Source organism: Chrysemys picta, chromosome 9, assembly GCF_011386835.1.
Source record: "Chrysemys picta bellii isolate R12L10 chromosome 9, ASM1138683v2, whole genome shotgun sequence".
In the NCBI taxonomy this organism is placed as follows: Eukaryota; Metazoa; Chordata; order Testudines; family Emydidae; genus Chrysemys; species Chrysemys picta.
Genome location: NC_088799.1, coordinates 5,349,963 through 5,372,144, shown reverse-complemented (window position 1 = coordinate 5,372,144; position 22,182 = coordinate 5,349,963). Strand labels below are relative to the sequence as shown.

The window sequence follows — 22,182 nt, the reverse complement described above, 5'->3', positions numbered from 1 at the left end:
GCTCTCTGGAGTTTGTACGTTCCCCTCGCCACACCTGGCTTCCTTTGTTCCATCTTTTGGTAGCTTTCCACTGCTCTCCTCTTCCTCTCCCCATCAGAGGGGTAAAGGCTGCTCTACACTATAAAGTTAGGTCAGCTTAAAAATTTCCTGCCCGGTGTGACACAATTAAGCCCACATAACTCCTGGTGTAGACACTGCTGGGTCGAGAGAAGGATTCTGCCATCAAACTAGCTACTGCCGCTCAGAGAGGTGGATTTATTCCGGCACTGTAGTGTCCACACTATGGTGCTGCTGCTGTGGCATTTCTAGTGTAGACGTACTCTAAGATGAAACTGGTTTTCCAAGGCTGCAGCTACTCTTTACCATACTGTTGTGACCAAAGTACTGCAATCAAACATGAAATACCTTCTGATTGTCTGCCTCTCGGGCGGGCAAAACATGGTGGAGACACATGCATGATACAGCCCATTTTGATAGAAACACTTCATGATGTCCACTAGAACTCATAAGCTGAAACAGATCCTCAAATTTGTCACACTTCTGCCCCAGGGGAAGCTCCAGTTGGCTTGTTACAATTACAATGACTGGGTGGCTAATTTGCACTGCTGTTGTGGTGCAAACCAGCCTTAATGGTGCTGAGAACCTGGCCCACAGCCACCTGGTCATCAGCAAGGATCAAACTGGGACCTTGGCTACCAAGAGCCCAGGCCCCTGTCACTCGAGCTAACGGAGCACTTGTTTGGCTGCGTGAGCAGTGGCTCCATGCTCTGCCCTTCCCCTCGTGCTAAGCTTCTGGGGCCAGGTCTAAAACGACACTCCATAGAACATCCAATCTCTTTCCTGGAGTGATAGTTTGTGAGGCTTAGGGACTAGATGTAGGTGAGAGTTTTACTCTCCCTCATCAGCCCTGAGCATCATTGTCCATGTCACCAGATGGAGTTCTGGCTTATTTTGATGCATCTTTGTTTCACGTGAAGGTAAGCGGTAGGGACTGGGTGGTTCCCCTCGAACTAGTTGCAAATGCAGGCGTGAGCAGAGTGATTGGCTGCAGGCTGGTGTCTGTGTGTATTAGATCCCGAAAGCCAAAAGACCATGAGAAAAGCAGTGCATAAAGTGGACCAAAGAAATACCTGAATCCTCTCATCCATTTCTCCTTGTAACAGAAACCACCCAGCAAGACCTGAATATTGGTTGGCCCCTTGGACCAACAGGGGCAAAAATCACCATTTCCGCCCTCTGCCGATGGAACCCACATGTTTGCTATCTGCAGCGGTGTGGAGAAGCTCGCAGGCTTTGCCAGCAGAGGAGGTTGTAAGCTTCTTGGGTGACAGCTGGGCTGCAGCATTTAGGAGCTTTGGAGTTAGTTGGCTTTTAGAGAAGGGAAGGTATTAACTCTTCAAAGGTAAGATTTTCCCCCCTGTGAAGAGAAGAAGCACAAGTCCTAGACACCACCAGAGCCTCTCCTAACTACCCCCAAACAGGGCTTAAGTGGTGGTCTAGGCCTTGTACTGGCCCTTTGCAAAGAGGTGACTTATACCCTATAGAGTGTACATGTAATTCCCTACTTGTATCCATAGGCTTTAAAATCTCCTCAACTGATTTTCTTCAAGATTGTCTTGTTTTTTAAACCTGAGTGAGATCTGCAAAACAATGAGATAGAATCATAGAATATCAGGGTTGGAAGGGACCTCAGCACTGGAGGTCATCTAGTCCAACTCCCTGCTCAAAGCAGGACCAATCCCAACTAAATCATCCCAGCCAGGGCTTTGTCAAGCCTGACCTTAAAAACCTCTAAGGAAGGAGATTCCACCACCTCCCTAGGTAACCCATTCCAGTGCTTCACCACCCTCCTAGTGAAAAAGTTTTTCCTAATATCCAACCAAGACCTCCCCCACTGCAACTTGAGACCATTACTCCTTGTTCTGTCATCTGGTACCACTGAGAACAGTCTAGATCCATCCTCTTTGGAACCCCACTTCAGGTAGTTGAAAGCAGCTATCAAATCCCCCCTCATTCTTCTCTTCTGCAGACTAAACAATCCCAGTTCTCTCAGCCTCTCCTCATAAGTCATGTGCTCCAGCCCCCTAATCATTTTTGTTGCCCTCTGCTGGACTCTTTCCAATTTTTCCACATCCTTCTTGTAGTGTGGGGCCCAAAACTGGACACAGTACTCCAGATGAGGCCTCACCAATGTCGAATAGAGGGGAATGATCAAGTCCCTCGATCTGCTGGCAATGCCCCTACTTATACAGCCCAAAATGACGTTAGCCTTCTTGGCAACAAGGGCACACTGTTGATCTGTAAAACAAGACAAGTTTGAAGTGCCTTGCTTCTGCTCGTTGAGTTAGCTGAGTGCAAACTTTATGATTGGCATAAAATAGGAAAAGTGCAGTTTCTCTCCTCCCACATGCACTCACGTAACTCAGAAGTGAGCTGGTTGGAACAATTTTCCTCACACTTAAAAAATAAAAATAATAATCAGCATTGGGACGATGCCAAGATTGGAAAATTCCAGTCTCAAAGGAACACGATAAATGTATGCGCTACTAAAAAGAATGGAAGCTGGAATTCGATCTTACTGGTACCAGATCTTTTTCCACCCTTCACTAACCTTTCATGATTCCAGACTGATATCAGCCTGATTGTGACATTTGTCTCTATGTCCATTCATAAGCCATTTCCCCATTATCAGCCGTGTCAGATTTCATATGCTGGTAACATGTGGCCCTTTCCTAACTTTGCAAATGGGTTTGAATTGCTCTTGGCGTTTGTTCCAAGTGAGCAGAGAGCCCTTAATGATTTGCAATCTGTGACCCCATCAGCAGTGCTAATGGAGCGGCATTGGTGGAACTAGTGTGTTTATACGACCAGCTCTCATCAGCCGTGACGTGACTTCACTTGGCATTTCCCTTCCAAGCACTGCAGGTTTCAGGGCAGCTGGCCAGCAGGTTCGGGTGACTACTTAACCTAAGGCCCTGCTCCCTGGCAGGGTCTCCTGGGACACAATGTACTAATTGTTTGTTGGTTACAACACTAGCAAGAACACCTAGCAGCAATCGCTTTGGGCGCTTGGAGGTATTTATGGCTAGGAAACGCATTTAATCTGTTACGACAGTAAATACTACCTTGATACTCTGCATTTACACGCCTTTCTTCCAAGGATCTCAAAGCACCTTACAAATGGGGGCTAAGTAGCATTACTCTGTTGTTTGATGGGGGAAACTGAGGCACAGAGCGGTTATGTGACATAACAGAGAGTCAGTGCCACTACTGGGGAATCGAATTCAGGTCTGTCTGCCAGTTGCTGCTCTAACCCCTAGACAACACTGCTCCCACAGTGATTTGCTGATGCCCTTCTCTGTCCTAGACTTCCTTTCTAGCCATCTCTTCTCCTCCTGCCTCTCCCAACAAGCCCCAGGAAACCTCTACTTATCTTAGATGTCTTCTCAGGTGGCAGTGACAATGTTGACCTGCTCCTGACTTCTCCTGTATCCTCTAGGTGCTGGGTTGCACCTCCTTTGGTGTTGGGTGAGTTCACCAGTGTTGCAAGCTGCTGCGAAGTCTGAATGGGTTTTTGAGGCAAACATTGCACGCGGTCGTGGTGCTTTGCTGGGCGTGTTTGCCATGCCCCCATCCATCAGACCCTGGTTCACGGCGCTAGTGCTCCATCGTGTAGGGGCTGAATGGTGGTATCTGGTGATGACAGGCATGGCACCCATGTTTTATTTTTGCACGGGTGTCTGGTAATTTCATCTCCTCACAGGGTTTGCTGTGTGGCGTCCCCTATACCCTTGGTTTCCTGCCTCATGCTTTCTTCCATCACCTATGGTCATTCCCTGGGGCCGCTGCTGTGACTTGGTCTCTACATGACAAAGTGGACGTGTGAGCTGCTGGCTGGCTGCGGGACCAGCACATTCTCAGCACTGCAGTGACAGGCACGGCAGTTGTTAGGTGTGAATGCAGAGCGTGGGGAGCGGTGTAATGTAGTGGGTACGGAAATGCATTGAGAGCCAGAAGAGCTGGATTGACTTCATGCCTCAACACTGACACTGTCAGGGACATTTGGTGCCGCCGCTTTGTGAGTGTTGGGTTCAAATCCCACTGCAGCCACCATGTTTCATTAGCAATAAGTGACGCAGCGAGCAGGCAGAGTTATAGGAAAAGGATCTTCACTGAGCCGATGTGGAGGCCAGTGTTACGGGCCGAGAGGCCTGTGTCTATCCGGTAGCAGCCTGGTTCAGCTTGCACCCCCTGCACCCCAAGTGCTGCAGCAGAGTTGGGACCACCTGGAGCCTGATCCGCTTGCTCCAGTTCCTCTCGTCATGCTAAAGTCACAGGGAAAATACCTTCTCCAGAAGGGCCCCAGTGATGCCTCCCTGGTGGAGGGAGTGAACAGCCCCAAAGGCAGGTGCCCCCCACATTTGAACGCTGGGTGCTGTAGCACGTCGTTATGGTAGGAAGGAGCCAGAAACCCCCCCCCAGCTGCCTGGTCTAGAGCAGACTCTGTCCAGAGCCCACCAGCCCCAGCTACACCTTGTGTGTAAGGAGTGGGACCTGCTGTGGGTTAGTTGTCCCTGGCCAGCATAGACCTCGGCCCGGATTCACAAGGGTCTTTAGGCACCTAACTCCCATTGAAACCAATGGGCATTAAGCTCCTAACTAACTTTGACTCTGGCCCATGTGCTAAACTGGTGCCTGTGGCCCTCCTATTGATTAGGGTCTTGTTAGACACCCCTCCCCTGCCAGAGGGGCAGCCCCTCGTGGGGGGAGGCTGGAGACGCAGGGCTTTCATACCTGTCTCTGATGCAGAAAAGGGGGTGAGCGGGCTGGGGGCAGGCCGAATTTCACCCAGCCCCCCCGGGGGGGTGTCTCTGCCCTTACACCCCCTTCCCAGTGTTCAGGTCCCCTAAACCGCCACCCAGGGCACCACTCCCCCACTGGGCGTGTTCTCCTGTGGGGTCCCCAGTCACTTGTGGGGCACCATGGGCACCCCTGGTGTGCTTCTCAGCCCTGGGCGGTAGGGACGCCAGGCGGGACCTCAAAGCCGAGTGCTGACGCTCAGACACTTCACTTTATTGCTGGGCACTCATGTGAGAGCGACAGGAATGTGTGTTCCCAGGGGCTGGCCAGGAACATGGACAGTAACAGGAGGCTATTAGGGGAGGGGTTTTTCGGGTGGGGGGACCAGGGGGGAAGAACATGAGGGGGCTCAGGGTGTGATGCAATGGTCACAGCCCGCCTTCTTTTGCCAGCCCCTATAAGTAGCCGTGGGCGGGAGCCAGGGGATTGCACCTGTTTCATTCCAGCTCCCGGAGGACGGAGGGAGGAGACCTGCATTTCCCATTCACTACCTTTTCCCTAGCGCATTTCTCCGCCTTCGCAGCTCTCACTGCTCGGCGCGCTCCACTGAGACATGAGGACGTGGAGACCAGTCTCCTGGACCTGCTTAGGCGGCTGGCTGTGGATTCTACACGGTAAGTCCTGCGTTTTGCTCACCAGCGCGCGTGCTACTGTAAACTGGATCAAGCTCGCCCGGCCTCAGAAGCGGAGATGGTAAGACACTATTGCTGAAGCTTTTATTAACCAGACTCCTGCGCTTTTCTAGCACAGCCTTTCGTCAGCGGGGCGACAGGTGCTTTACACAGGCAGGTCTCCTGATAGCTGGGGAAACTGAGGCAGGGCGACTTGAGAATAGAACTGGGGCCTGATCCTGAGATCTGCTGAGCATTTCCTCCGAGGTGCTGAGAACACAGGAGTTAAGGCAGCTCCGTATTTTGCAGGAGCTGTGCAGGATCAAGCCCAAGAAGCGGGTGAATTAACCTGTTCTCCTTACAACTGGTATTTGGTCCCAGGTGGTTCTCTGTAAACCCAATGCATTACGGAGGCATTGTGTGTTCTTTGACCGTATGCCAAAGATTTCTGGCAACAATTTTGTGCTTTAATAAACCGCCCCCCCCCCCCGTCCCCAATCAGAGGGAAATAGGAAGAGGGTAAAAACGACAGGCACAGTAATACCCACATGTTGCCCTTTACAGAGACGCTTCCATCAGAGGATGTGAAAGTACTTGACAAACGTGGGGATGTGTTGTTGTTCCCATTTGACAGCTAGGGAAACTGAGGTAGGGTAAGTCCCATAGCATCGTTCTCGGAGCTGTAAACACCACGTCTTCTTGTGTTACCGGGAGCGGCGTTGCACTGCTCTGCAGTTTCCTACGTTAGGATGGTCCATCCTGTTACAGAAACAGTCTGAGCGCTCCTTAGAGCCCCTCGCTAGCCTCTCTGGAATGCATTGCGGCCCGTCGTGCGGTCAGTAGCGCTGCTGCTCTGAGTTCCAGATGTACCATCTCCACCCAGCGGCTCTGGTGTGTCCGGAACAGGTTACAATGTGCTCAGTCCTTGCTCACTGCCTGGGCCAGTGCACGTGCTGGTTATGCACCGGGCCTGCGGAAACATGGCGCCTCCTTCTGACGAATCCGGAGGCTGCCGATAAAATCAGCAAAAAAGGGGGTTTTAAAAATGCCTCCTGCCGCTAAACATTCCTGCACGTGCACATAAAATCTCCCCGCCACCCAAAGAAATAAGCCGTGAGCTGCAGTTTACCTGTCAGTTACCCTGTGAACCGGGGGGCATGCCTGGGTCTGGGGTGGGGGGTGGGGCAAGGCGCTACTCAGTAGGATCAGGATCTAGCAAACTGGCTTGGAACAGCTGTTTGCCAGATGCCGTCCTGCCTTTTTCCCCAGGAGCCTCGATTTCAGGCCCCCTGTGGTGGGCGCAGCGATGGCACTGGCTGCCTAGAGAGGCACCCATATCCCACTGTAGGTCCCCTAGAGCTTTGCCTATAGGGGACATAGCATCGAAAGCATTCCCTGAAGGGGGCCCTCTGTGGTGTGTCCCATCTTGGCACCCTCAGACAGCTGCTCACAGCTGCCAATGATCCTGGGAAGGAGATCCCCCTCCCCCCGGCTCTCCCTGCCCACCCACACATTCCACCTCCCCGCCCCAGGTCCCCTCCTAACCCCCAGCCCAATCTACCATTGGCCTGCTGCAGCGCCAGCTTTTGTCCTACCCTGTGTCACCTTCTGCCCCTCTGCACTGTACCCGTAGAAAGGCTTAGAAGGTGCCAAGGTGCTGGGGGCCTGGACGTTAATGATCTAGGTGGGGGAGACGTGGGCACTGGGGCTACACACTGCAGTGCTCTGGCTGACGTGCCAGCAGCTTGGCATCCGTTATCCAAATGAGCGAAGATGTATTCAGCACCTCTCTCTGTCCGCACCCCTGCATGCTCCTTCCCAGAGGTGCATAAGTGAGGAGTCCGGTTGCACCATGACCAGCCACTAGACTAGCCAAACAATATCTCAACCCAGCTGCTGGGAAATGCCCCAGTCCTATACTAACCTCTGCAGGAGTGACCGGCTTTCTCACCCCTTGCAAGTCAACTTCCCTAAACCATCGAGCTGATGGCAGCGCCCAGCCTTCTCCGCGCCCCCCTGAAATCATCCCCCTCTTCAAATACCTGGGAGATCAAAGCACAAATTCAGACTCCTGGACAGGCCAAAGATACCCTGGGTTGGATTCTCAGCCCCTTTTGCTCCCTTTACATCACTCAGGTGGGGTAAAGGGAATGTGAAACCGGCCACAAGTCCTCTGCTGGGTGGGGAGTCTCTGGCAGGTGTAGAGCCAGCGTAGCCAACTCCTCCCTCTCCCTCTCCACAGCCCCCCGTGCAGGAGAAGGTGATGTTGAGTGACCATAGCAAGCTGCTCTCTGGCTAGGCCCAGCTGGTACATGGTTCTCTGGGACCGTTCGGTGCTAAGATGCACCTTGGATCAGGACAAGACTCAAGGAGTCCCACAGTTCTGCTACCCCCAGTGTAAGGTGGACAAAACAGGAACTTTGGCCTCCTGAGTGTTTTGGGAAAACAGCCATTCCAGTCTGGGCCCCATCCTTGCAGTGAAGTTTGCCCCCAAATTTGGCTCAGGGTAAGCAAGGTCACCTGGGTGATAAGGGTCATATTTTGAAGGCTTTATACAGCACTTTCCTGCATTGTAAAGACATTAACTAATCGGTCCTCACGTCACCCCTCTGAGCTAGCTGTCACTATCCCACTCGGACAGAGGGAAACTGAGGCACACAGCTAGTGGTTGAGGGCCTGCTTTTCCAAGGGAATGGCCACTCTCAGCAGCAGAGCAAGGAACTGAACCCAGGAGTTCAGGCAATTTGGGGAGACTGCCACCCTCGCTCCGCTGCTCAAAACCAACGGGCCCCCGCCCCGAGGTGTCAGAATGGTGTTGCCAAGATGCAGTGGCCCATAGAGGAATGTGCCAGACCAGGCCCGTTCTTAGTGATCCTGCGGGTGGATTACCCTGGGGGTGCGCAGAAGCCCGAAAACACAGGAAACCAACGGCAAACGTGTGACCTGCAGCCCCTGAAGGAGAAAGCAGCTTATGTGGATTCCTCACCTGCCCTGGCAAACTGAAGTCTCATGTAATTAACACTGATGCCGGCTCAGTGTCTGAGTCCTTTCCGGGGCGCCCCAAAAGGACCCTGCGGGCTAGCGTTGTCCTGCACAGAAAAGCATTGAGTAGTTTGCAAACCAGGCTGGATTTATAACCAAGTTGCTTATTAGAATTACTTACACCTTTGCTTCATGTCCTCCAGCCTGTGCAGACCCTGGGCCCACCTCTGCTGTCCCAGCCTCTCCAGAGGATGAGTTCACCCCTGGAGCTGCGTCTCCCACAGCGGCGGCGAGCGGTTTGCTCCGTGCCGGAGTCCTGGCAGCCACAGAGACAGCAGTCACCTCAGCAGCACGATCTCCTCCGTCCCCGTCCGCCATGGCCGCCAACACCACATTGCCTGGAGAACGCGCCATTTCAAGCGGCCACGCCCGCGAAGCCAGCGCCTCTTTTCCGGCAGAGGGAGCAACAGCTAGTTTGGTGTCAGCCGTGAATGGGGCCAATGTCAATTCTGTCCCGGAAACAGCGTCTTCCTCCCCCGAGCCAGGAGCCAGCGGTGGTGAAGCAGCCGAGATCCCTACAGAAGAAGCAGAAATGTCAGTCAGCGCCACCAACTCTTCGCACGCCTCTCCGGAAACCAGGACAGTGGCCACGACTCCGGCAGGAGAAGCGGTCGCCGCGTTGGCCTTGTTCTACTCCAGCCCAACAAACCCTCACCCGACCCTCTTCTCCCCTTCCGAGCTGGAGGTCACGAGCTCCGTTCCTGGCGCGTTCTCCGGTGTCGCCACCTCCTCTCCTCTCTCCGCAGCTACTGAGGACTGGACAGCCACCCCCGGCACTGTCTTGGCATCCACTGGCACTGCTGTGTCCAATGGACCACCTCTTTCTCCATCGGTGGGAGAGATGGAGTCAAGTCCTGCGGCGTTCCTGTCTCCGGCTGCCTCTCCCGCTGAGGCCCCCGTCTCAGAGACCGAAAGCCCAGGGCAGGATGGATCGAGTGCTCCAGAATCCCCAGAACCACCTCCAGAGAGCGAGATAGGACGAGGAACATCGGCACTGGCAGGGGAAACATCCCCACCTGCCTTTGTAGCTGGGGGAGAAGAGGTTGGGTCACTAGGACCCGCAGAGACTGAGGGAGAGGGGCTCTCCCCAAGTGCATTTCCCAGCATTACTGGTTCCCATCATCTGGCTTCAGAGAGCGAGACAGTTACTGCCCGTGCAGCTCCGGAAGGAAGAGGGGATACGGGTAAGTCCGTGTCAGCCACAAATGAGGAAACCCCAACATCGGTGCTTGATACCCAGAGCCGAACAAATCCCTCGCCCTCCGACACAGAGCAGAGTCCGGCTAACACAGAGGAGCTACCGACAGGAGATCTGGGGGCTTTGTCCAATGCCGAAACTTCCCCTCGTTCCTTTCTAGAGCCTGGGACGGGCACAGCCAGACCTACGCTGTCGGGAGAAACGGCCCCGTCTGCCGTCCCGTCTCCCGGTGACATCCCTGCCAAGCCGTCCGTTTCAGAGAGTGAAAGTACGGGATCGTCCTCGGCTGGATTCTCTGGTGCTCCCGGTTCTCCCCAGCCCCCTCCAAACGCTGCAGGAGGGACAGCACCTGTTGCTCCTGGGGCGGGAGAGGAATTGGTAAACTCTGCCCACGCTAGTGTGAAGGGAACGCCCCGCGCTCCATCAGTCCTGGAGTCTGCGGCACCTGCGGCAGCAGCCAAAGGTCCTGCAGGAGCAAATGTTTCTGGTGGCTTTGCCAGCGGGGTAGCTGCACCCTCCAGTGCAGAGCCAGCAGCCAACCGCTCAGAGAACGAGGCAGCCACAGCATCTCACGCGGGCACCCGGAGTGAAACAGATCCCTCGCCCCAGCGCGCAGAGCCGAGTCCAGCTCCCACGGACGAGCTGCCAACAGGTGAACCTGGAGCGGTTCCTGTGGATTCTCCTCAGCCATCCTCGGCTCGGGACACAGCGCTGGCCCCCGCACCCACAGAAAATGGAGGGGATACGGCTAGCCCAGTGTCTGCGATGCATGGAGAAACCCCCATTTCCAACCCCAATCTCCAGAGTGCAACAAATCCCTCGCCCTCGGTCCCGGAGCGGAGTCCCGGGGACGCAGCAGAGGTGCCTGCCTTGGCCAGCGCCGACGCATCCCCTCGTGCACCCTTAGGAGACGGGACCGTGCCAGGCAGACTTGCTCCATCGCGAATAACATCCCCACCTGCCTTTGCATCTCTCAGCGGAGCCCCGGCTGAGCCTGAAACAAGGGACGATGCAACAAATGGATTGTCCGGTGCTCTCGGGACTCCCCGTCCAGCCCTTGTGAGGGAGACGTCTGCAGCCAACGAGGGAACGTCCACGTCCGTCTCTGTAGTGCCTGGGGACCCAGCCTCTCTCCCCGCCATCTCAGACTCTCCGGGAGGCCCCAGCACCGTGGGTTCTGCTCCTCCGTCTTCAGCTGGCGAGAGAGTTCCCATCCCACCTGTAGCTACAGAAGGAAGAGGGGACGCGGCTGGTTCCGCGTCCGCAGCCCACGAGGAAACCACCACCTCTAACCCCGATGCCCAGCATGCAGAGGTGAGTCCAGCACACGGGGCAGAGCTGCCCCCAGGCGAAAGAGGCACCTGGGCCAATGCTGAGACCTCCCCATATTCGTCCTTAGGGGATGGGAGAGCCACAGGAATACACACGCCGTCGGGGGAAACAACCCCAGCTGCCTTTGCCTCTCCCGGTGAAACCGCTGCTGGGCCCTCAGCTTCACAGACTGCACGGCCAGGACCTTTGTTTTCTAGTGCCCCGGTGCCCTCCCCCTCCTCTCCCGAGAGGCCGACAGTACTTGGGCCCGCTGGGGTTACGAAAGAAGCAGCCCTCTCTGCCGGTGACTCAGGAGTCCCCGCGGCATTCCCAGGACTGGAGGCAGTGACCGGGCGACCACTAACGACAGTACGCCTGGCCACCTCTTGTACTTCCGCTGCCACGGGATCCCACGCCCCTTCCCTCCATTCGGAGAAGGGGAAAATGCCCCCAGAACGGGGGGCTAATCTGGGTTTGGCTGGTGCGTCCCATGTGCCAGCTGCCACCACTCCAGCACCCTCCAGAGGACGGGCAGTGATACCGTTCCCCCTCTTGGGAACAACAGGTATGTCCCACGCTGATAACTAGTGTCCCCAGATGGGTTCATTTCAGGCTGGTGTTTTTCAGCTCAGTCCCATCCGCTCTCCAGGCTGGTTGTCCATGTGCAGTAGCACGTCTTGGGTCTCCCGGGCTGAGGTCTGGGGCACCCTGGGAGACCTGTTTTCTTGGGGACGGGGAAATGGTGAGGGCAGGTGTCAGGGTGGAAGCCATGTTGGTTTTGTGGAGCTCTGTTATGAAGGGTCACTTAGTGTCTTTGTGAAAGCCCCGGTTTCTAAATGAAAGGGATGAATTCAGCGCTTGCGATAGGAGCCTCCTAATATTTACTCACGTCTTTGAGCTGTACTTTATCGTGCCTCACCCCTAGGAAGCAATGGCAGATGCCCCCCTAGGCCTCTCCCTGTCAACGCGGGTTTGGGCAAAGACTTATCTCTGAATATTTCACAGCCAGCCTTTCCCTTTTTGGTGCTGGCCCAAATAACAGAGTGCAGCTGAGACCAGTTAGGCACTTGACCATCTGGCCGCACATCAGGTAGTTGAACATCTAATTTGTACCATTTGTAAACATGGAGGGTTCTGAGTGGTGTGTGATTTCCCCTCCCAACTCCTGAGATATTGCTCTGGTTGTGTCAACAGCCCCTCAGTCCGATACTAGAGCAGGGTTTGACCAGGAGAGAACAGCGTCGGTGTCAGCTGGGACCAGAGAGGCCACTACAAGTGGGACAGGACAGTCAGCAACAGGTAAGCCACCTCCCATGAATTTCTGAGCAATAGACAGATTTCTGCAACTGAACATGACCTCCGCTGTCCCCCTGACGATTTACCCCCCTGTACGATTACCTGCTGCTCTGCGGCATCGGGGTCCCCTCCAACCCGGATCCTATGGTTCAAGGAACCTGCCTTAATTCCACTCCGCTTCCCCTGCCCAAAGCGGGTCTTTTGTCCCCTGCCGTCCGCTCGGTACCTTTGATATTTGAAAATCTTTAGCTAGTGAACTAAAGGAAGCTGCTTGTAATCATTGTGTTTTAGTTGCAGCCGTGCCACTGTATCCATATGGAGCAAAGGAAAGCGATAAGCAATACGTGGAGAGAAGAGTGGATTTTAACTCCCGTGTCTTCAAACCCGAGATTGGGTTCCCGTTTGGGAAAACGCTGCGCGATTCTCTCTACGTGAGTCTAAATGAGATGTGCACTTGGCCAGTCCTTTAGAAACGAACAAAGATCTGTTGGAACATGCAGAGCGGATTAAGATTTTAGCTGGTCGGGTATAAATGTGGGGAGTTTTCCCTCCTCATTTTCAACAACTGTGGGTTAATTTCTGTAGTCATAAAAATCATTTTTATTGGTGGCTGGAAAAAATGTTCCTTGGATTTTATCTCCAGTGTCTGAGCCAGAGGTGTTTTCACTGGATTTAGAGGGTTTATTAAGATCACAGTCACTTTCTAATTAAAAAAAAAAATGTTCTGCAATGAAACAGTAAAAAATTAACTACAGCAGGGGCTGCCTTTTCGCTCGGTGCCTGCGCGGCGCCTGGCTCAGTGCAGGCCTGGCCGGTGGCTGGATCTCCTGGGCACTACAGCAATACAAAAATCAGTAATAATGATCAAAGACACACTACAGATAGGTCTGAGCCGCAAATCCCCTAATGTCAACGGGCGTCTTTCTATTGACTTCAGCGGACTCTGCAGCAAGCCTGTGACTATCTGTCTACACAGCAAAGAAAAACCTGCCCCTGTCCTGTGCCAGCCGACGGGCTCGTGGGGCTGTTCCATTGCTGTGTAGATGTCTTGGGCTGGCGCCTGAGCTCTGGGAACCTCCCACCTCGCGGGGTCCTAGAGCCCGGGCTCCAGACGTCTACGCAGCAATGAAACAGTCCCGCAGCCCCAGCCCCGCAAGCCCGGGTCAACTTGCACGGGCCAGCTGTGGGTGTGTAGACAGAGCCTGTGCTTCGTTATGCATTAGTTCGTCTCTCCTGCGAAGGAGCTAACGTAAGGAATACTGTCGTTTAGTTTACAGACAACGGACAAATCGTTTTTCCAGCCTCAGACAGTGACATGTTCCCATCTCCAAACCCACCTCCCGGAGGATTTACCGGCCGTGAGAAAGTACCAATGGTTGCTGTGTTTTGGGCTAACGCGGATTTCTCCAAAGGCGTTGGCACCACGTTTTACCAGGTCAGTTTTTACACGTGGGGAGGCCCAGCTAGACGTGCTAAACGTCAGGCACAGGTATGCTGCACTTGTTCGCATTATGCGGCTCATGATTTAGCAAGTCATTAGATATCCTGCCGATGTGGAGACGACCAAGCAGTGGGGCGTTATAGGGTTGCTGGATTCAGCAGTTCCTGCTGGTCTCCTAACGTCCGAGTCCAGCCTCACTCAGCATGAAATTCGCCCCTTTGCAGAGGGTCTGCGTAAGGCCGAAGCATCACGTAAGTCCTTAGTCAACGGGAGGAATATGCATGAGTGAGCCGAGGGGTTGTGGTCTCCTTTGAGACCTTCGCATGCGTAATGCTAGCTCTGCCCTTCCCTGCCCTGGAGCCGTAACATACCCATGCACAACCCGCAGGAGTTTGTTACTCGGGATTCTGCCGAACACCCGTTTGTCCGAGACGTGGAGGCCAAGATTCGGCGATACCTGAAGACTTCGTACTCTGCAAAATGGACCCTTAAGATCACCTGGGAGAAGGCCCCAGCCTATCCAGCATGGCAACCTGTCACTCGGGTAAGTGGCCACATGGGCTTCAGGAAGCTATTGTCAAAGTGGCTTCCTGCCCCAATGACCCGCACCCCCCAGCGTTGGTCAGGCTTAGGCTGCCGCATTGTGTCTGTGTCCTGTGATACGCGGGTCATATTTAGATGCCCCCGGCAGCTTTTCTCCAGAGAGCTGTTGCTTCTGGATTGGTCTGGATCGATTTCCAAACGTTCTGGGGAACTTCTACGGGAGGAAGGACGATTCAGTGATTAGGGTGCTAGTCTGGGACTCGGGAAACTTGGGTTCAGTTTACTGCTCCACTACACAGGTCCCATGTGACCTTGGGCAAGTCCCTGTCTCTCTGTGCCTCAGTTTCCCATCTGTAAAATGGGACAGTACCTACATTAAACACGATGAAGTGCTCAGATGCTAGTGACAGGGACCAGATAACCTATGATAGCCTGAATTCGTGAACTTGGAGTGGGCATGAATTCAGAACCCATGCTACCATTACTACTGTGCACTACTACTGTATGGGAGAAACAAGTTAACTTTTGAGTGTTTCACTTGAACATTTAGCCAAGCTAAATTCACCCCATGCATGAGACCTATGCAAAAGAGGGCTTACGTGGGTCTCTAGGAAAAGCCCCCTACACTCACTTTTCATGGAGACATCCTAAGTAATATAATCTTTCTGTTTGTTACATGATCAATTGCATACAGAGCTGATCAAAAACTATCACACGTTGAAACCAATTTTTAAGTTGTTTGTTTCAAACCCTTTGAAATAGGCCCATTTTTTGGTGATCTTGAATTATTTTTCAAAATATATTTTTAATTTGGCATTTATACACATTTTTATTGGAAACCTTTTCGAAGTGGTTATGGGAAGCTTTGCTTGACCAAGAGCGCGATTTTCAGTAAATTAAAGTGTTTGACAATGGTTTTGATAAAACCTTTGACGAAAATGTCACAACGCTTTCCACGAAAAATAAGAAAGGTTGACAGTGTTTGGTGGCCAAGTTTGCTTGCACATTCTTTGGTGGCCTGTGACATTTATTTCGAGAATTACGCCTGTCGTTGCTTCCTGTGTCTGGTTTTATTACTGCCAAGCTCTCCGGGAGTTGCAGAGATTCACCCCTACGCCCCACTGTCACAGCGGAGAACTCCTCGTTAGCATTAGCGCTGTTTGTTGTCTCTCGCTGAATAGTGATTTGTACCCCCTCGCTTACACTTTATGGAACACAGCCTCATCCTGTCCCTTCCCCGCGCACCTTGTGTTTCTCTAGACAAACACGTACCAGGCTGTGCTCACCACGGATGGAATCAAGTCCTACGTCCTCATCCTTTACCAAGATGGCGGCATGCAATGGGATTACCCCAAGCTGGGTTTGACCAACGTGCTGATGGGCTACTCCAGGTGCTGTATGCTCACTCCTCTATGGATCAATTCATACGACTCCCAATTCTGTATTTACCCCTTTGCAGCTGGGTCACATTGCAACCTCAGAACTACCATAATGTGCCCCTGACGGTGCCCCTGTGTCTCCCGAGGATGTCGTGTCGTTAAAATGCAGGTGACCCCTTGAAAGGCTGAGGATTTACAAATACAAATGAGCATTGGGTGTCTTGTGAACTTTGGACCGATCAGGATTAAGGGAGCTCTCCATTGCTTTGCTTGTAATCTAATGAATGAGAGTCACTCCCGGCTCTCTCTTTCCATACACAGAGAGCAGCACCGGCTTTCAGTCTTTTAGTCTAGATGAAGCCAAACAAGTACAATACGACCCAAACTAAAGTTCCCCTGGGAGAAAGCAGAGTGTGTGTGTCTCCTCAGTAACAGGCTACAGGAGGGTTGAAACCAAAATGGCGGCAGTTCTCTGCACACTCCATGAATCCTTAAAAGGAGCATTACCCTGCCAGCAAAGGCATTGCCGCTTCAGAGCTCTCAGCACCACAGCTGCTTCCTGGCGAGACGCCCATAGGCTCAGCCTTGTGCTCTGTGAGCCGGGGATGCTTATCCGTTGATCTGCTGTGGGCCCCTCTCCCTGTGTCTGAGGTGGGCGATGAGATTGGCAGGTTGGGAGTTGTTCATAGAGAACTTGCTGGGGCTGGTGTAGAGTAGAAACCTGCTCCTATCAGGAAGGGTGATGATGGGTTTGCTTTGTCGTTCAGCGGGGATGGATTTTACCGAAATGACGATCTGACCCGAAGGCCCCCAGCCGCCAAATATCGCCCCGACCAGTTCAGAGGCTACAACACAGGTACGGGCCCCGCAGCCAAACGGTTTCATTCTGCGGCTGAGATGGGCCAAGACTGTGCCGAGGTGAGAGGCTCCCAGGTTCCCCCAGATGCTGTGGGTGAGCTCCTGGCCCCACTGAAACCAGGGGAAAATCTCCCAGGGCTGTCAGTGGGGCCAACACTGACCCGCTGAATGGCCACCTTGACGTGCAGCTAATGCCCCAGGAATGCCCCTTGCGCGGCACTGGTCCAGTCAGACATGCCTGTCAGGACTGGCTGCGCCCACGGCCTATTGCTTTACAAGCCGGAGCTGAGTCCTTCGCCTACTCACAGGGACAGTGCCTAGCTGAGAGACCATCCCCAGAGCTACCGCGATGCAGCTTTCACACTCGGCGCGTGAGTTTCGGGAGCGTTCCAATGGCAACAGTCGGAGGCTGTGGAACGAGGCCCGGGTTAGCTTTCCATGTCCGAAAATATCACCAGTTAGTCTCCCGTATGGTCAAAGTTGTCCGAGAACTCAGCTTAGTCCAGTCTCCCTCTGCCTGAGCTAGTACAATCTTGCCGTTGACTCAGTGGAAGGCAAAACCTGTTGATTGTTTTGGCCCTAGATCTGCGTGGGCTGTGGATATACAGTCTAGCCAGTCAGGTGCGTGTGAACTACAGACTGAGGTGTCTGGCCTGGCTTCGCACGGAGCAAGATCCAGCTGGTTGGAACAAGGATCTGCCGTCCTGCCCTTGCTCACTGCGAGACAGAGCGTTGGATCGGCACTACCGACGGAGCAGAGGAGGTGGGGTATGCTGGCAGGGCCAGGGCCAGATGGGCCTGTTAGATCTAGTCCTCACCCTGTGGTCCCTTTCCTTGCTCTGCGCGAGGTTAGCTCTAACACGGCACCTCCCTTCACTGTGAGTGAGATGGACTAATGCCTCCTCCTTACGAGGCTGTGAGGGGTTAGTATGGAGAAAGCGCCTGCCCCACAGAGAGGGCCGGACCTGCTGACCTAGGAGGGTCGTCTCCATGGAGACCCAGCAGCTGAGAAGGGGCGCAATCCCCCCCCAGTACCTCTTCCCCTGCAGTGACAGGGAATCAGTCACGTGGGCCCATCCTGCCCCAAGCGAGGATCCCAGCTCAGCACCCGTGAGGAGAGAGAGAATCCCAGTCCTGCCAGTGGAAATACAACTCACCATGGGCCCCAAGCCCATTCGGGCCCCGAACTCTGTCCCCTGTGGTTTGGGGCCGTCTTCTCAATAATGGTGCTTAGCCAATGGCTCATCTCGTTCATCCTCAAAACCCCCCTGGGGGCAGGCAAGCGTTGGTAATTGACTCTCTCTACACAGTGGGGCGACTGCAGGGGCCATGAACCCTGTCTCCCGCTGTGATCTGAGACCGGCCAAAGCCCGGCCACGCCCAGCCTGTGGGCCCAGCACAAGTCCAGGCCACTTTTTCTGGGATTTAGCCTTTGCAGGTGAATTGATACTAGTTGCTCGTGTTTCCTCTTTGCGAGCGAGGCATTGCCTAGAGAGGCTTGCAAGAAACAGCAGCAGGAAATTCACCCAGCTCCAACGTCACTCGGGCCCTCTATTTTTTTACACTCGGTTGTAGTTTAATGATTCCGGGGTGTCCCCCACTTACGTTTGTTGCTGGTTCACCACGGCCTGCAGCAGCCACAATACCTAATGAGCTGACCGGGTATTGCTGGATGTCACCATTGCTTGGTGGGCTGGAGAATCAATCCCGACACACGAGTGCTTACGTTCAGGGGCTCAGAGGAGCTTTGTGCGAACTGGGCTCTCTAAGACCCGGAGCCAGAGCCTGCTGAAATCCAGGGGAACCGTTCCATGGCTTCACTGGGCTTTGGATTGGGCTGGAAACCCAGGGGCTGCACGGCCAGGGAGGCCTCTTGCGCTGCACGGCTCCGGGGCACGTCCGCACCCAGAGTCTGAAAGCTGCCGCGCGAACGGCGGGTTGTTGCAGGTTTGGCGGACGCCCGTGTGACGATGCTGTATCCAGCCTCCCCGAACCAATATGGCGCCGGGATCCGCTGTCTCTACAACAGCCAGAGCGAGCTCGTCGACGGGCGGCAGGAGAGATCCTGGAAGGACTCACGCCAAGCGTCCCCTGACCGTGGTAAGCACGGTCGAGGAGTTTTGGCAGCTTGCCCCCCCCCCACGTCGTGCAATGGGAACCACGTGGGCTGGGCCCGCCTTAGCTTTTCGGTGATTTTTCCAGGGAAATTTAAGATTTTTTTCTTTGACTGTCTGGGTAGCTGTGAGGCCAGTGGGTGCCTGCCCAGCGCAAGTCCGAACCTGTTACTAACTGGTGCACACCGAGCGCTGGAGACACAAGACAGGGCAGACCAGGTTCTGCAGCGGGATCGACTTGTTACTAATGTCAGCTCCCGCTACTTAGAATAATGTCACTAAATACGGGTTCCCAGCGTTTGACATTTTTTCCCTCAGAAAGGGCTTGGGTCGGAGTTCCTGGGTTAAGTAAAATCCCCTCTTGGCTCTAATGGAAGAGTTAGGTGAGCAAACACTGATTCGGCATTCGCCGTTGCCCATAAACAAAGCTTATGAACCATTTTAACTTCTCTGCACCTCAGTTTTTGTCAGTTTGTCTGCTAAGGGAGGAGCGACTCGTGGGACCCAAGCCAAGAGCCACTGACAGAAATGGGGTGTTTGTTTCACTGACTCCAAGGGGCATCGGATTAGGCCGGTTCTGCCCAGTTCCCTGGCAGATGTTTGTAACTTTTCCCTTCGTGACACTGCGCTGCACTTTCCCTCTCCAGATGCAGAGTTAAAGTTGCACGACTGGTGCTGCCGGCAGGCGGGGAGCCCCCAGCTCTGTGCTAAGTACAATCAGAAGAGACCAAAGATCGGCTGTGCTGGAGACAGGCTGCCAAACCAAAGTGAGTTCCCAGAGCCAGGACGCAGGGACTGGGGAGTGCACCTGTCATCTGCCAGCGTGGGCATTATTTTCCTAGGGGTTGGGGGCTGAAAGTGAATGTCCCTTTGGCCAATTTAACAACAGCCAGCAACAAAAACTAGAAGCACTCCAGAGAATCTGGGCGTGGGTCGCTTTCTGTCTCCACCTATACGTTATTTTCACCCCCTCGCACTGTGTCCTCTGCACACTTGGTGTCAAGAGATTTCCACGCCGAACTCACTGGGCCAGGTAAGGATTTGTATAGAATCTGGAGCTGGTTGGCCCTGTGGGTCTTCGGGGTCATATGGCCCCAGCTTGTAGGGTTGTACTTTGGCCATGCATAGGACGGGGGGAAAGGGTGTGGTGAAATGGATCTCTGCACAGCAGGCCAACACCAGGCCTATGCACTGCTGAAGTGAGAGGGAGAAACGTACATCGTGTTTAACTGTTCACGCTCAATGTTTCATGCCTTCTTCTTGAGCTGGCTACTGTTGGAGACAAGACTAGATGGGTCACTGCTTGGAGCCAGGATAGCAAGTCCTACGGTAAAAGCTCTGGTTGCTCCTGTATTGATCATGTAGCGAGACCAGGATCCCAGCTTGTTAATAAGCTGTCACAATCGGAGGATGCTGGACTCACGGTGGGAGTAAAGAATGACGTGATGCCAGCTCACGCCGTTTTCACTCTTTCTTCTCACCAACAGCAACGTCCTCAGAAGAGGCAGCGAGCTCCTCCGAGGAAGGAAGAGGTGAGCACACTGGGTGGGGCGGGGCTTTGCGTTCCTCCTGCACCCTGGTCCCCTAGCCCGAGAACTTTCTCACTAGCCGAAAGCAGGCAGAGCAGCTCGGAGAGCTGGGAACCACCACCGGCAGCCAGATGTGGAGTTGATTTGGCCGGAGCGCTGAGCACCTGCAGTGCCGGTGAAAGCCAACGGGAGCTGCAGGTGCTGAGTGCAGGGACTGGATTCCTGCAATGCCCCACCAGGGCCTTGGTCGTTTTATTGGGCTTCCGTCCCCGAGGTGTGCGGGGAGCAAGGGACCCTCGGCGAAGGGAGCTGCAGGATCTGCCAATGTAAATGTGCCTGCTTGGTTTTGGGGGGGGGGGGGGAGTGAGCAATGTGTGTGGATCCTAACTGCACTGCCCAGTGGTGGGAGCTCACTAGCCTTGTTACCTGGCAGCTGGGCTCTGGCTTTTGCGATACTCTCTCCAGGTGCTGGTTCTGGGGCCAGCGCCCGTTGAAATCAATAGGAGTGATGCGCCTCAAGGATCTTTGAAGATCCGGGCCCGGTTCATTCTGTCCAATGTGTTCACCACGGCCAGGGAGACAAAGGGCCGGCAGCGGTCCCGTGTTATTGCACGATCCTCTCATCTGAATCAGACCCGCCTTGGAGAGAGGACACGTGGGTCGTGCTGATGTCACTCGCGCTGGGATGGGCGTCGCTAGTAATGTACGATTTCGGTGGTTCACTGACTGATCTGCAGCTCGGAAGCCTGCCAGGGTTTTCCTGGAGTGAGCAGGACAAATTTTCGCACCTGGGTGTTGTTCCGCAAGCCGGGTAGCGAATGTCACACGTGGACAATTACATGCCCATTTCAGCCACCTCGTGCAGCTGCAGCGGGGTTCTGGGCTCAGCTCCGTGATGGCAGTTACGCCAGGGGCCAATTTCCCGCCCTCTTCATTTCAGGCCTTGCGGTAAATGAGGGCTAGGGACGAACTGCTGGTGTTTTCCTTTAGCAGAAGCCCCTAATGCTTCTTTTAATTCATTACAGATTGAGAATCCATCTGCTCCAGGCCTTGGCGATTCTCCACGGCCAGCCTCGCTCCTCTGACGCTTTGCTAAATGGGACCGGTAAAGAATCTCTAATGCGATCTGAGATCTCCTCCGCGGATGGTAGGGCTGAAGTGTTCCTGATTCGCAGAGCTGGTGGGAGGCTTGGGGGGAAAATCCGGCGGGTTTTTGTAAGAGGGCGTCCGTGTTACCCCAAGAGCAATTCCTGTTTGCAAATAAAGACTTGGAAGAGTATTCGCATCAGTGACTGTTTGCCAGCAGCGTGCTTGGAACACGCAGTCCGATCTGGCGGTTGCCGGAATGCCTACCATTGTGGTGTTTAAGCCCCAGCATAGGGGATCACCCGGCCCATGCCCATGGATGGGGGAGGCCACTTGAGCGCTGTAGAATGCTTTTCTGTGTGGTAGATCATCCCTGAACGGTGTTTCAAAGGGAGTGATAGGAAGGGCGAGAGGGAAGCTGCCGGCTGCAAAAGGAGGGAGCTGTGAGTGGACCGGAAGGAACCAGGAGGGGACAAAACCCTTCTAGCCACTTAACCTTGGACAAAAGGGCTTCTCCTGCCTGGCAGGCTCATGTGGCTAGTACTTGGGACATCCGGTGGCTGGAGAGCGGGTTATCGTGAGCATTTGACAGTCAATAACTCTGGCACGTGGCACGTTTCTGCTCCCGGCCGGGCTGAGCAGAACCCGGGAGTTGGGTTCCCGGGTGGACACGCACAATAAGCTGGTTCCCTCTACTAATTCACCAGCCAGGAGTGGTGCATATGCCTGGCGAATGGCACCCGATAAGTCCTTCAGCCCTGTTCTGAGGCCGTCGGTGCGGGGGTTGTGGGTGGGACATCTGGGCCTGGGTGAATTTCATCCACAAGATGAACAAGTGCCCCAGAAAACTCAGCTGCTTGAATCTTAACACACCAGCCAGAGGCAGAACGAAGGCCGGTTGGAGGCCAGGGAAG

At 54.2% G+C, this 22,182-nt stretch overlaps 3 protein-coding genes across 3 annotated transcripts in view; 1 reads left to right on the top strand and 2 right to left on the bottom strand.

Moving 5' to 3' along the window:
* FYTTD1 (forty-two-three domain containing 1) overlaps positions 1-22,182 on the bottom strand; it is a 208,279-nt gene that overhangs the window by 116,442 nt on the left and 69,655 nt on the right. The gene's annotated exons all lie outside the window — the stretch shown is intronic.
* On the top strand, positions 5,215-21,461 carry MUC4 (mucin 4, cell surface associated). The gene is made up of 13 exons (XM_065557555.1): positions 5,215-5,474; positions 8,657-11,587; positions 12,217-12,321; positions 12,610-12,749; positions 13,589-13,753; positions 14,148-14,303; positions 15,563-15,693; positions 16,449-16,537; positions 17,123-17,302; positions 18,487-18,639; positions 19,301-19,420; positions 20,141-20,185; positions 21,208-21,461. The coding sequence occupies exons 1-13, from the start codon at positions 5,414-5,416 to the stop codon at positions 21,210-21,212; spliced, it is 4,281 nt and encodes a 1,426-aa protein (XP_065413627.1). The 5' UTR covers positions 5,215-5,413; the 3' UTR covers positions 21,213-21,461.
* TNK2 (tyrosine kinase non receptor 2) overlaps positions 8,889-22,182 on the bottom strand; it is an 82,301-nt gene continuing 69,007 nt past the window's right edge. Inside the window, exon 18 of the transcript XR_010590539.1 lies at positions 8,889-9,028. The gene's annotated coding sequence lies outside the window, so the exon portion shown is untranslated. The remainder of the gene's footprint in view (positions 9,029-22,182) is intronic.

What these genes read in the sequence shown, in the direction of transcription:
- MUC4 (XM_065557555.1), top strand. Translation starts at nt 5,414, where the DNA reads ATGAGGACGTGGAGACCAGTCTCCTGGACCTGCTTAGGCGGCTGGCTG. An exon ending in TTGGCACCACGTTTTACCAG is followed by an intron (nt 13,754 to 14,147) that starts GTCAGTTTTTAC and finishes CACAACCCGCAG; the next exon opens with GAGTTTGTTACTCGGGATTC. An exon ending in AGACAGGCTGCCAAACCAAA is followed by an intron (nt 19,421 to 20,140) that starts GTGAGTTCCCAG and finishes TCTCACCAACAG; the next exon opens with CAACGTCCTCAGAAGAGGCA.